General features: G+C 35.9%; 1 protein-coding gene across 2 annotated transcripts in view; it reads right to left on the bottom strand.

Annotated features, from left to right (window-relative positions):
- COL19A1 (collagen type XIX alpha 1 chain) overlaps nt 1–15,039 on the bottom strand; it is a 307,907-nt gene that overhangs the window by 40,212 nt on the left and 252,656 nt on the right. For both annotated transcript variants that reach the window (XM_025444536.3, XM_025444537.3), the window contains 9 exons: nt 14,451–14,555; nt 14,314–14,367; nt 13,997–14,050; nt 8,811–8,864; nt 7,352–7,405; nt 5,102–5,146; nt 3,043–3,093; nt 2,909–2,953; nt 2,457–2,483 (listed from right to left, as the gene is read on the bottom strand). In XM_025444536.3, coding sequence (XP_025300321.1) covers nt 2,457–2,483; nt 2,909–2,953; nt 3,043–3,093; nt 5,102–5,146; nt 7,352–7,405; nt 8,811–8,864; nt 13,997–14,050; nt 14,314–14,367; nt 14,451–14,555 — 489 coding nt within the window. The remainder of the gene's footprint in view (nt 1–2,456; nt 2,484–2,908; nt 2,954–3,042; nt 3,094–5,101; nt 5,147–7,351; nt 7,406–8,810; nt 8,865–13,996; nt 14,051–14,313; nt 14,368–14,450; nt 14,556–15,039) is intronic.

The raw sequence follows: 15,039 nt of genomic DNA, 5'->3' as shown, positions 1-15,039 counted from the left end.
GGAACCTATAGGCTCTCAAGAACTATATTTAGAAGAGTTAGGGTGAAGGAAGCTGCTAATTTTGAGCAAATAAACATTAAGACTTTTAAATCAAGAGAGACGGATAGTTGTCTTATACCACCTCATTAATGAATTGATGTTAACTACAAATATGTTCTTAAATACTGGATGCTTTCAACATAATCACATAGAAAAGAGAGCTTTCATTCTTTGTAGATGTATTTTTTGCATGCATAATACTAATCTGCTTCAAAATATTACCAAGTCTCCAACTTCGATTTTTATGATATTGTCCTTATTACAGAAACACTTAATGAGCAAGTAGATTACTTGATACTTTTTATGCCTTAGAAATCTTTTTAAATGTCCACTAATATATAAGCTGTCAATCAGACAAAAAAAAAAAGGTTTCAGATTCCTTTTCTGTGTAAAGTGCTGTAAAAGAGGTCCTGGATTATTGACAAAGGAAATGAACTCTTTGATTCTCTGTTTACATTCTCAACAATCCTTAGGACTGAGGAAGGTGGTCACCCCATCAATCAGTATTTATTTGAAAGTAGTTAATAATTAAATATTTAATTGAAGCCACTTATAGATTAAATATCAAAGGAATAAAATGGAGCCCCTCAAAAGACAAATTCAATTAAGGGTAATTTTTATCTATAAACTTTTACTGAGAAGACTAGTAACAGTGGTGCAGATCTACCATCATGGGAAATGAAGGATACCATGAATAAATCTCCCCACACACACACCCGGGCCCTCTCTGCCTCTCAAATTGACTTTTGCATTTTCTGCTCTGTGATCTATAATTCTACCATTCCTGGCTTATTTCTCTGGTAGGAAGTAGTATTTCTCTGTACTGGGCAACTGGTGTGAAATGAAGGGAGTTGCATGGTGGTGCTGACATAATTTCAAAGGTGTATGTATGATAAACCTGAGGGTTTACATGGTATTTAATTTCATTATTCCAGATTTCTGCTTTTGTGATTTACCCACTTAGATCACAACTCTAAAAGCAAGGAACATCCTTTAATCAGTTTTTATTCTTTATCCTTTGTTGTAGCTAAGGAATTTGAAGTCTAATTTCTTCAAAGTCTACTCAAATCTATCTGCTACCTGTTTTTCAATCCAAGTGAATTATGATTTATCTTTTATTAGAATACTTAAAAAATGTTATCACCTTGATATGCAGTTATTAATGAAAAACTTGAAAGAATGTTCCAGAAAAGTCAGTGAAAAGTCAAGCCCCTCCAAATGATTCAGAGGGGCTGTAAGTCAGTAGGAGAGGGAAAAACCAGGAAGAAATTTTTATCAACGAGATGAAAGAAAATTAAGATTAGAAAGAAAGATAGGATTGGTGAAAGCATAAAAATGTTACAGATAAGAGGGGCAACAGAATTAGAAAACAAAGGAAACCTCTAAATTACATAATTGGGGTTTAGAAAATAGTACTAACTAGTTGAAATTACGCTTTCAGGGAAAAAAATTGGCTCTGACCAATAACAAAAAAAATGTGCTTTAATGCATGTCCTTTGAAAAATATATTTAGATGTGAAAATATTACTTTTTTATGGCTTCTTCCTTTGCTCTTTTAAAATTTATTCATCTAGTTTTACCAAACTATATTGTGATGAAAACGCCTTATTTTATTCACATGACAATGAAAAGTGATTTGAAAATTTATTTCAGTTTCAGGTATACCTGAGTTTCAAGCATACTGTATAAATCAAGGCTAAAAGGTTAATACAAGTGAAATATGAACATATGCTCGACAAGGGCATGACAGGAAAAATTGCCAAGGAATAAAGGGAGTCTAATGAATTTGGCAGAAGCTTTGGAGTGATGCTTTGTGGTTGAGAAGGATGTTTGAGAACAATTGTCACTCTCTAGGGGGCTACAGGACATGATCTCTTTCTGTGCTAAATGGTAACCTGATACATTATACCTAATAAGCAGGTTTATGACAGCACACCACATTTCCTACTGAATAGCTGCCTAAGACATCCAAAGCAAATAAACAATCCCTTCCTTTTTTTGGGGGGGGGGGGGGTAGGGAGTAGGGAGAGACTAGAGACATATTAAGGAATTTCTTTCCAGTAAGTATTTCTCTTCCACAATCTACTTCCACAATCCACTGAGTTAACCATCAAAATAGCTCTATCAGAAGAAAGTGTTCTATTTACCAGGAACTTCATATGTGCCTTCTTCCATCACAGAGTGATTTTGAAAGTACACTAACAAAAGAGACAAAGGCCAATGGCAGTGACATCAAGATCAATGCATCTTAAAAATGAACACATTGCTGGTATTTCTTTGATGGTTTGCCTCCTGCCTGTAATATTAGTTAATTGATGAACATCTAAGAAAATAGGCCATCTTTGCTTGATGTTCTTCTTTCAAACTTCAATAAAGACTTATTTTCAAAATGACACAAAGCATGGGAATATACATACCACTGGGCCAGGGTCTCCTTTTGGGCCCTACAAGAAAACATGGGAAGTCATTTTTAAAACAAGGGTGGAAGCAAAATTATAGAATGTAAAGCATTTTAGTTCAATTTGCTTTAATACACATATAAAATATTTGCAAGTTTTATTTTGCTACAATTTGGATTTGAAGAATAGATGACAAAACAAACCTTGATGGAATCCTATGACAGTGACTGCTTGGACATTGATTTAATTTACAATGAAGAAAGTGACTATATAGAATGTTATTTTTCATGATTTTGGCTGAGTTCATGTTCTCTATTTTATTATAATCATTATTATTTTTTTTCCTACTGCATAAAATTTTGGTTATATTTGTACCATGTATTTTTTCAGTGAACCTAGGATTGATTGATTGATTGATTGATTGTGGCTGTTCAGCTAAAGTATGCTTGGTAATAAAAAGCTGTACTCACAGGGGGACCAGGGGGTCCTGGAAAACTGGGAACATTCACACCTCCCTTCAAAAAAATACAAAAGAAAAATGTGAGAAGAATTTACAGCAATCCATTACTGGAAAATCATTTCACATAATTACAAAAGTAAATACCTGGATTTTATATAAACTGCTCATTCCATTTCCTTCATTGAATGGTACACCCTTAGGAAAGAGAAGAGATATAGAATTATTCTTTTTAAAGTTGATAGTCTCTCTATGTTTTATCTTTTTGCCAGATGATATTTTTCCTATTTTATTTTAGAAAGTGAGTTTAATACTACAAGTAAAATAAACAATGCTTCCATTTGGGGCTTTCTGAAAGCAAATGCAGGGGGAAAATGAATAGGAGTGTGAACTACACCTGGAGCCCATAGAGCCTTTCAGTGGGGGTGTGATTAATGTTCGGGTTTGACAGATGAGACACTAATGCATTCAGAGGAAAATACTATGTGCTCATTAAAATTCAGTTTCTGAACTGCCAATTTATGCTAACTGTTTACAGCCCGCTGACCTGCAGGCTATAACACGGTAGTGCTGATGAAGATGTGAATAGGGAGCAATTTGGCTACTGAAGAGTAATTTTTTCCTACAGTCTCTTCATACTAAATAGAAAATTAAAGTAAATGGGGAAAATGATGTTACTCACAATCCTGTGTGGATGTTTCTACAAAAACATATTCTTTAGAACAATACGGAATAAAACTTCCTAATAAAACTGACCTGTGAATGGAAAGTCCCAGGGTAACTAACACTGAAAGAGAACTAATTTGAGAATCTTTAAAAAAATCATATGTTTTGGCATTCAGGAAAACTTCGTAGATAAAAATTTTGGCTGGGATGTTTTATCCTTTTTTTTAAGAAGTTCCCCTAAATTCAATAATCTTCATTTTTCCCTTTTGTGATTTCCACACTTTAGTTGTGAAACTGAAGAAGCCATCATTTTCCTGTTTTTGGTGGCCAATGGTGCTCAGTGAATGGGATTTGTGTATATCTTCAAAACACTAGTGATAGGAGGAAAAATGCTCCATTCCTTTATTCCTTTATTATTTCACTCATTCATTTGACAACTGGCAAATGGCTACTGTATTTTAGTGTGCTGAGTCTTAGAGAGCTGAAGAATATTTTTGTCTGAGATTTCTAGAGGAGGTTTCCCATAAAAAGACAATATGTAATCTATTTTGAAGAATGAATAGTTTTGAAGAATTTGGGGAAAAGAGAAAGATTTCCTACCCCACTATAAGATGCAAGTCCCTATTATAAGCTCAGGCTCTATTTTGCTTGTTGTATCCCCTGGAGAGGGAGGGCATTTTAGGGTGTGAGCCCCAAATGCTTTTTGTCCTGCTTCTCTGTCAAAGGAAAAGGCAAGTAAAGAAAATGAAATACAGGTTTGGGAAAACAGAGTGCAAATCTCTTGATTTATGTGTGTAAAGTGTGCGACCACATGTAGATTAACTACATATCTTTGTTATCTTGAGAGTCACAGACTAATTCTGCCCTTTCTCAGGTGAGTTGGGTTTCTTAAAGTATTCCTATGAGATAGGGTGGAAAAGAATATTTGACCTGGATCAAAGCTCTGCTGTGATTTGAGCATGGCTCCACATGAGGGCAGACTTGCTACAGAGAGAGATACCTCTCCTCTCCACAGCCTCTCTGACAAAGTGCACATCTGTCTCCATCGCAAGCATAAACACATTGATCGCTCTTGTACATTTTATTCACTAGGTGCTATATAAATACAATTTCTCTGTGTCTCAGACATCATGGATGGTAATGAACACATACAGCCTAACACCAAATTCTGCCCCAACTCACATTGCCAGAAGGAAGCCCTTTTTAAAGCCCCTCTTTTCAGTGAAGGAGGCTTCACTGAGGCTAGATGACTTTTCCAGGGTCCTCCAGGCGGGATGTGGAGAGTTGGGGCACACAATCAGGTCTCCTGAATCCAGAGTAGGGAGGCCCATAGTATGCAAATTTGAGCACTGCATATTGGGGCTGCACTAAAGGGGAAAAAATCTGGTCTCCATAAAGCTGCACTGGCTATCGTTTACATGTATACATAAAAATCAGACAGCTTTCATCCTGGAGAACATCTAAAAAGTAGTCTGACCTCTGAGTTATAGAAGTCTCAAGCAGATACATGTATTTAATTTTTAAACATGACATAACTCACAGGTGGTCCAGGTGGTCCGGGTCTCCCAGGGGGTCCCTCACTGCCCTGCATGGGATATAGAGACCAACAATCAATGGTTTGCACATTTCAACACCAAATTTATGAACCAGATTGTGCTTGCTCAGAGAGCCATATTCTGAGATCCATATGATTTTGTTTCAGCCTTGCAAAATCTTATCCAGCTTGGCTTTCTCTTTCACCTGGGAAAATACATTCTTAGACCACAGGAAAGGTAAATGCCTTTTCCATACCCATTCTGATTCCCACTGGGTGAGCTCCAAGGCTGAAGCTTATTTTTGATAGAGACAGACAACCTGGGTGATCCTGTTCTGGCCTTTAAGTGCAGCCGAGGGAGCTCTGCCCATGTGAGGGCACAGGGCAGCATTCCTGCAAGCAGGGACAGGCTCTGGAACTTGGCTCAGCCCCTCACTTTTAGCCTCATCTCTACCACTTCATCTTTTAGGAACCAGAGGGCCATCTACAAAATTCGACCAAAGTAGAAAATCACACTGTTTGTTGTGTCTGCAGGAGGAGAAACTTTTTTTTTTTTCACTCCCTAAGGTGAAAAACCTTAGACTTTACAACAAAGTCAGATACATCTCGTTGAACAGAAGTGACTGTGGTATAACACTGTGTAAGGGAAATGTTCTATACAGTTTAAACAGCCTCAGACATTGTGCTTGCAGGAGAAGCAGACTGAAATGGGACTCTGAAAAATGAATTCAAGTTGAAACTTGAAAAACGGATTTCACTTTTATTTTTATAAAACGTACAATGCTTTTTGATCCATACTAAGCAAAGGTATTATAGTCCCTTTGGTGCCTTTAACCAGAGCTTCCTAGAACTGTGCTTTTCTTTTAGAATAATTGCCTCATAAAACTTTAAGTCCCTTACTGTCAGGGAAATGGCAAGAAATGGTTAATTAAAAAAGAATCCAGAGACAGTAAGATTCTTCCTTATAACGCCCCCAAATTTTGAGAGATTTAAGTCCATTTTCATGGATTTGATGAAAGATTTCATTCCAATCTCCCCATTTTTTTGGTAACTAAAAAAATGTATCATAAAAACTATTTATTTATATCTTTGTCAATGAAAATAAACTGTCAAGTTTTTATTGCAATGTATCTGCCTGAGAATGAGTGACAACAAGTATATTGTATCTTTTCTCAAAGTGCTTTGATGGTGGCTATCTCTCTAAGACATGTCATATTCTGCTGACTGCTGGCAGTGTCCTTCAGAGAATTATGTCATAGTTCTCATGAACTATGAGAGGACAACAAACAAGGAAAAATATGTGCCTATTGAAAAGACTCTTTCTTTGCTGGCACAATTAAAAGTCACATTTTCATCCTTGATTGTGCATCAAAGCTCATCTCAGTGTGGAATTCCCATTAACTTCAAAAGGCAAATCTCTGACTGAATAATTTCCATAGAGAACAGAGAAAAAAACTCCGGTGGGGATGGCCAAGCTTCTTGGGAATATTATAGGAAAAAAATATACAGAGACTATCTTAAGTTGCACATGGCTCCTTTCAATTTTTTTTGGAATTCCTTTACTTCTTGATGCCATTATGCACCATTTTGGTCAGTTCAGGGTAGAAGCCACTTGGGTAGCTTATGTGGATTCTTGATTCTCACTTCCCTAATCTTAATACCTGGTCTTAATTCACTCGTTGGCTAGCTGTGTCTGTTTCACACTGTTTTCACACAATTTAGACATAAATTGGGTAAATATATGAAGCCGTGGTCTTCTGACATGAGACTCCTCTATTTCGGGTCTTCCCTTCAGACCATAGCAACCCATTAGTCCACTTAGTTAGATAACCTAGAAAACAAGTGTCCTAATTACTTAGTGAACTTCCCCTGTGATCCTCAAAAGACAGAACTTCCAGATTTTCTCAGCAAATCTGAAGCCTTGGCATCTGTGGCTGGAACTCCCTGATGCAAACCATCTTACCTGTAGGAAGCTTCCCCCATTCCATCCATCCACATAACTAGATATCCAGGACCTTGAATCCAGCTTGGACTTTTGCTATATGACACCAGTGTTCTATTCATCCTTTTTTCTAGGAACCTGTATTCAGACTGATTTCTGTACCTATGTCTTTCCAAATCCACTACCGAATAGCTATTCCCTGACATTATTCCTACTTTCAGGCTTTGCTTGATTTTATGGATCTGTCTGTAGTGTCTCACCTTGCCATTCCCCAAGCCCCAATTCAGACAGTAAGTGAGGCATTTCCTCTGTACCTTGTCACCCTTTGTTCCTGAAGGACCAGGATGTCCAGTTCTTCCCAATAAGCCCTGTAAAACACAAAACTAAGTGTGTTACAAAAAACCCAACTAAATGGCCAAAGGCATTGGAAGTTGGTTGTAAAACTGATACATTTTAAAGGTCATTTGATCCTAATTAAATCAGTCCTAAAGCTTATATTTCTTCAGGCTGATACAGCAGCTGTATCCTGCTGATAAGCCCTTGCAAGGGTAAAATTTGTATTTGTGGTCGCTTTTTCACCTTGGCCAACCACATTTAATGACCTTAATTGGAACCTTTTGATACATTTAAGAATTTAGCCTTGCTGTTTAAATGGCAATTTACATAACATTATGCCTTTCTAAATGAGCTATAATTTTGGTAGCGATCAACATTTTAAATACTTCAAGACGCGGGAGAATTAACAATGTGCATATTAAGTGATGTGATCTGCATTTTACCAATGGAGAATAAAATGTAATTTTAATTCTTCTTTGAGACTGGACTTAGCTATAATTTCCATGGTTCCTTTCACAACTCTTAACTTTTAATTTTAATGTACAATTTAAAGCCATGTTTGTTCTACACAACTGTGGTAAAAGCATAAATGATAAAATTTTAATTATGGTGAATCCATGCTTTAAAGTACAAATGAGCATGCCCACATGCCTACTTGTGAGGTAAATATCTATTTGCATAGGAACTCATAGGAATTGCTGGAGAATATGAGACTTGAGTAGGGTTGCTAGATTTAGCAAATAAAAATATGATACTTGGGACAAACTTATGCTAGAACCATTTATTTATATGAAATTCAAATTTAACTGCATGTCCTGTATTTTAACTGGCTACCCTAGAATTATCAGCTCCACCTTAGTGACAGGTTGGGCTTAGCAGCTAAGAAAGGAAAAGAGATTGTTTCAGGAAAACAGTATAACCAAAGACACAAAGACCCCAAAGTTGTGTCTGAGGGACAATGAAAAAAAGTGCTAATTAAAGTAGAAGGTATTTTAATGGATAAATAGGAATTAAGATAAATCAAATGTGATAATACTTGACCCATTTTTTCCTCTTTAAAAATATATATTCTTAGTTTATGGTACTTAAAAATGTAAAGGGTGTAACCATCTGAATATCTCTTCCAAAGGTTAATGTCAAAAAATGATAATGAAAAAGTATAATGCTCCTTTACATTTAACTTCTATTTAAATAGACTAGTTTAATCACAGACTGCTTTCTGTTCTGGCAGAATTTTGGTGACAAATCTCCACGACCCTGAGCAGCCTTAAAATAATACTAACTGAAAATCTGAGAGGTAGGATGTCACTTTTCCAGGCAAAGGCTGGATAATCTACAGAGAGGCATAGAGAACAAAAGGGAACGGAGAATTTAGTTCACCCTGCATCATCCCAGCAGATATGAAGCGTGAGTGGAATAGCTTTAGCAAATACTCACAGGGGGTCCAGTGGGACCTGGAGCACCTGGAAGGCCTGGAATTCCTTGAAGACCCTAGAAGAAACAGTTCCTACCATAAAATCTGCTATGTAGTTAGAAACAAGGCATTTTAGTTGACCGAATATTTTGACTATTGAAATTAAACATTTTTGTTGGCTGAAACGCATGATATATACGATATACAAATACCCATTTTCAAAAAGTAAGGATGATGAGCTAAAATGCCATGACATGGAATCTGCAGCAAACATAATTTAGTGTGTTTGGTGATTCATAGAGCATTTCTGAGCTCACAGAGCCACCCCATCAACAATAGCATCACTGAGAATCTGGCATTGCTAAAGCATGGACATACAAATTTCAGATTGGCAGCATGCCATCAAAGAAATACACGATTACACTAATGCTTCATTCAGCTAGTGGAAAAATGGAATATGTTTTATGATATAATATTTAGTTTAGCTGAACAGTTCATTATAAGAAGAAATTTGGCTCATCAGTGAATTTAAATTTAGAACCCTTTAATGGCTTAAGCATAAAAGTGAATGAATATCCCCTCCTCCTTCTTCTTGGACTCGTAAAATAATGCTAATTATACTGGATAGGGTTTAAGATACTGATATATTCATATATTCAAGGAAGAACTGGCAAGATTAACTGGTAGTTTGTGTAATTAATTTTGTTCTTTTACCAAGTGTGTCAACAACAAATTAGTTAAATAAGTTACATAGAATAATATAAAATATTTTGCAACTATTAAAATCATGTTTCAGTAAACTACTGGCTAACATGGAAAAATTACAGTTACAAAGGGTTCCACAGAGTAATGTATAAATTATTAAAAATTATCAATGGGGGCAGCCCGGGTGGCTCAGCGGTTTAGTGCCACCTTCAGCCCAGGACGTGATCCTGGAGACCTGGGATCAAGTCCCACATCAGACTCCCTGCATGGAGCCTGCATCTCCCTCTGCTTGTGTCTCTGCCTCTCTCTCTGTGTGTCTCTCATGAATAAATAAATAAAATCTTAAAAAAATTATCAATGGACTTCTAAAAGATGAGAATGCTAGAAGTTCAAAGTACCTAATCTGGAACCTTTGGTGTCAGGTGTGTTTCAGAATTCTGAATTTTCTGATTTTTTTTTTTTAATGAAAATAACATAGCGCTCACACTAGATACTATGCGACACTCCCCGTGATGCCTAGGGCAGCACCCTCTAACAAACATACAAATATTTCTGTAGCAAAACATGATATTCTTATCAAGTGGGATAAATAGACTGGCTCCATATGTTTTCAGGTCAGATTCTGCTGCCAAAGAATTTCCTGCATATTTGGGAAAATTTTCCAGGGTTTTCAGAGGGTTCTGAGCTTTGGAATTATAAAGGAGGGGTGTAGACCATAATATAACTATTACCAATTACTCTCCCTTAGCAGTACTTTTATCTTTTTAGTGTTTTTTTTTGTATTTCCCAAGTTTTCTGTAATGAACTCAGATGACTTCTGTAACTAGAAATATATGTTTTTAAATACACTTTTGTTATTTCAGAAAACCATATGATGTGTCAAGGTCTAGATTGAAGGATCCCCCTATTTCAGGATTTAATTTTCTTTACTGAGTAATCTTTTTATATTACCAAACCATTCATTGTTATAACAAATTTCCTTTATTGTTTACTGTGAAATATACATTTTTACACGCATTATAAATATTAGGTGGAGCGACCATGGTAAAACTACTGCATATTTATTTACGAGAATTCTATAGGGCCCAGGTTCTCTTGAATCAAGATTCTTTGCATCAGTGTGATTAAGGACCAAGCTCTTGCCAGACCTGTCCATCTAATGCCAAATGGGATCGTATGTTACTTCAGGTTTTTTCGTGTGCTCTGATATGAAGAAATACTGAAAAGAATCTCCTCAAACACGCTGAAATTCCTCATGAAATAAGAGTTTTGGGTAAAATCTTATGTATGCTTGTGTTGAAGAATGTGGACATATTCTTTTTTCAAAATGGTATCGTCCTCACTGGCAATGCTGTGTGTGTATGTGTGTGTATATATGTGTGTGTGTGTGTGCATGTGCACACACAGATGTGTGGATGGGACACACTGGCATGCTGCATTGTCTCTTTTTACTCCCTCACCCTTAACATATTTATAGATTTATAAATTGAAAGGAAACAAATTTCCTTTGGAAATGGCACCTCTAAGTGTCTGGAGATTATAAATGCCATACCACAAATTGCTTTATCTCAAAATACCCACATTTCCATAAAATTCTCTCTATATGTACATGTATAAGATATGGGTGTACATATGTATTCTTTTTTTTGCTACTTTTAGTCTCATTACTGAATCAGTCAAGAGATGCTGAGTGAGTCTTTAGGTAGTTTAATTTATAAGCTTGGGACTCATTAACCTTTGATGACCACATTAAACTTTAAAATAAACCTTAGTCCATAAATAAAAAAAAATCATTCTCAGCAGTCTTTCTCTGAACAAGCTGAAATTTTGTAGTAAGGGTAAAAGTTACCATGGATGCATAAAGGGCAATAAGATAATTTTAGAAGACAAGATGGTCATTAAAGAAGACAAATACATATTAAAGAGTAGGACAGTCAATTTAGCATATAGTGCCAAACTAAAATACAAAATAAAATTTATTGCATAGATATTCAAGGATCATTTGAGCTAAGTTCTTTCTCTGAACTGATAGTTTGATTTTACAAATCCTAGCTCAGTTGCTACCAAGAATATTTATTTTTCCATTGCTATAATTTATGGTTGACAATATTTTTCGTGGCCTATTTATCAATTATTATCCTGAAATATTGTAGGAAAATCTGCATTCCAAGCAAGAGTTCACTGTATGAGAGGTGAGTGTGTTCTATTAGTGTCTTTTAAGTTGCTACTTAGATTTGTGAAACATCTGGAAAAAATGTAGAGGGTAATGTCCCTCTTCGCAGAGCAATGAACAAATAGGCAGCTCCTCTAAATTCCGAAACAGATTAAAATGAAGACATGATAATTAGAAGTCCTCAAAGAGATGAGATTCCCTCTGTGTCTTTTCCACTAAGAATAGAACAGATACTTGAGATTTTGTACAATAGATATTATATACATATTAAAATAGTATAGTTTACTGGCCACTTAGACACGTACACATTCTCAAAGTTTCATTCACCTAAACGAATCAATAAATTATAATTTCAAGTAGTATCTCAGTCCAAGCAGATACTATTCATTGAGTCTACCCAAGTAGATGAGATTCATTACTCCCTATCTGTCTGAGAGGAAAAGCCTGCATTACCCTATCCCCTCCAAAAGGCCCAACTGAATTCGTATGCTATTTCAGGCTTATTCATATAATTCATGTGATGTGAAGAAACAACCAAAAAAAATTTCCTTCTGAAATTGCTACATATAGTAATAATAATTCCTCATATAATAAGAGTCTTGTGTAAATTTTGTGTATTCTCTGTTAAGAATTCAAGAAGTATACAGTAGTTTGCCTTTCCAATGTTTCAGTATTCTACTGCTGTCTGGAAGCAGAAGCACATAAACCTCCTGTTGACTTATGGCCATAAGATCAATAGCAGCTTAACACCCATGTCAAAATGCCTATGTCATTCACCTTAGTTCATCTCATCACATAGGTATTTTATCATTTCACATCATCACAAGAAGGATGAGCACAGTATAAAAAGATATTTGGAGAGGGAGGAAGATACCACATTCACGTAACTTTTATTATAGTATATTGTTATAATTATTGTGATTAACTGTTAGTTATTATTGTTAATCTCTTACGGTGCCTAATTTATAAGTTGAACTTTATCACATGTATGCATCTATAGGAAAAATGAGTATATGTAGGGCTCAGGACTCTCTGCAGTTTTGGGCATCCAAGGCGGGGGGGTTCTTAAAACATATTCCCCACAGATAACAAGGGTCTATTATACTTAAGAAAGAACATACTAAAATAGTTGAGTAATAATAATGATGCATTTCAGTTTACCAAGAGAGCAAGGTATCCTGTAGAATCAATAAAAATTAACTTCTTATAAATTTTACTTAGAGTCACTTATAGAAAACCTGAATTCCAATTATTTCCTAATCTTTTTATTACTATCTTTTCAATTGCCTCTACAGCCTACTCCTTGAATCTAGGCAGTTAAAAGCTGTTAGACTATTAAAATCAGATATAGGGCTTGTACATTAGTGAAATTTCCTGTGAAGCATGAAGAAGCCTTTACTGCTTTATTTATAGATGAAAATAAATGTTGTATTTCTTTTTTCTTCAAATTTTAATTTGGAAAAAAAGCAAGCCAGTTTTCATAGTTTTCTAGAATAAAATCAATATTAAAAACAATAACACATGGTGATAATTTGTAATGTGAAATATAACTCTGACTCAAAAAAGAGGTCTACTTTATACCGTTATGATTTTCAGTACTAACATCAAGGTTAATATATACCAGATGGCTTACTTACTTTCATTAAGAATTATTAGCATCAAAACTGTTTAAACTAACAACAATTCATCATCCTAATTGGTTTTTCCAAGAGTTAAGGTAAATTATGCAGGAAAAGAATGATATCCTGAGCATCACCATGGCTTAGAGTCAGAAAATTATGCCATTGTCTCAAAAGTACATTTGACTTTGAACCTTAGTCTAGGGGTGGGCCGCTAATCTAAACTAGTTGAATCAGATCCTTTTGGTAGGGTTTTTTTTTTTTTTTTCCTCCGAAGAGTATGAAGTTGAACAGAGACAGACAAACCAAGGTCACTGAAGTTGAATCATGCATGTTATAGCAATATTCCAGGGAGGTTCTGCTTTTTGCAGCTGCCCTTATCCCTAGGCTGGTTGTTTAATTCTATAGCTACCTTGGGATTCTATTTAGTAAATCCTTCCTTTAATCTTGAGAGAGCTGGAATTGTTATCTGCCACATGAAAACAAAAACATAGTACCTGATGGGTCCACTCTGTGTTTTATTTTTCTTATCTCAAAAACTGAATCATGATGATAAACATCAATGTATTATTATTTAAATTGTCTTGACATTTGAAACAACATACCTAAATCTTTTTTTTTCTTTGACTTAGCATTAAACATGAGCTATAGACAGGTTGATGTCCTTCCTTGAATCTATAAAAGAGAGTCAATTATCAGACAAGAGTCTTACCTCTTCACCTTTCTCTCCAGGTATCCCAGGGTAGCCCCGCTCTCCTTTGCTTCCCTAAAGAGACAAGAAATTCAGCTAGTATACTGAATAATTTTGTCATCTTTTGAAATAATGTAATATCTCTTCTTAGTACACTTGGGACATGTAATTTGGACAGAGTCAGGGCACACAAAAAAATAACCTTTGCAAATGGCTTTTACACCACTTTTCCAAAAATATTTCTCATAAAAAGTAGTGTGTTTTAAGTTTGTTTTTGTTCTTGTTTTTTCCCCCCACACTGAACTGGCAGTAGCACAGAGTAGAGGAAACTGCCTTACCTTTGGTCCCTCTCTGCCTGGGATTCCTGGAGGACCCCGTGGGCCTGTGTCCCCCTAGAGGACAAAGCAATTTGGAAGTGAGAGAAGGCACTAGGTGTAAACTATAGGGCTCATCAACATGCAGCCTGCCTTCTCACCTTCTGGGCTATAGAATCATACTTTCCAGGCTCACCAGCGCTGGTTTCTTCTCCTTTGTTGCTTTTCAGCCCGGGGACACTGGCTTGGCAGTTGCCACAGAAGTTCTAATGAGTATAGAGATAAGGTCACTGAGAGATTCATCAAAGCAATTAATAAAAGTGAGGTCTGATCAGATTTGAACGTTTGTCAGAGACCAATGATACAGTAATTGTTACAGCACTTCTTTCAGTGACTTAATTTAACCAATTTGAAAAGACTTTTCATGAGGTAAAAACTACTTATGAAGCTAGTCAATAGTATCTGTTTATGATATTGGTGACTTTTTTTGTTTTTTTAAAGGATGTCGATGTGCCTAAGGGGCTTAGTCTGTTGAGCATCTGGCTCCTAACCTCAGTTCAGGTCATGATCTCTGGGCTCTGGGATTGAGCCCCAGGTCAGGCTCCTTGTTCAGAGGGGAGTCTGCTCGTTTTCCTCTACCCCCACAACCTGACCCCTGCTCGTATATGCGATTTTTTCCTCTCTGTAAAATAAATAAATCTTTTTTTTTTTTTAAAAAAGCATGTCTATGATGATATGTAAATGGAAAGT

The sequence above is a fragment of the Canis lupus genome, chromosome 12, assembly GCF_003254725.2.
Source record: "Canis lupus dingo isolate Sandy chromosome 12, ASM325472v2, whole genome shotgun sequence".
Classification (NCBI taxonomy): Eukaryota; Metazoa; Chordata; class Mammalia; order Carnivora; family Canidae; genus Canis; species Canis lupus.
Note: the sequence above shows the minus strand (reverse complement) of the source record. Positions and strands in the feature narration are given on the sequence as shown.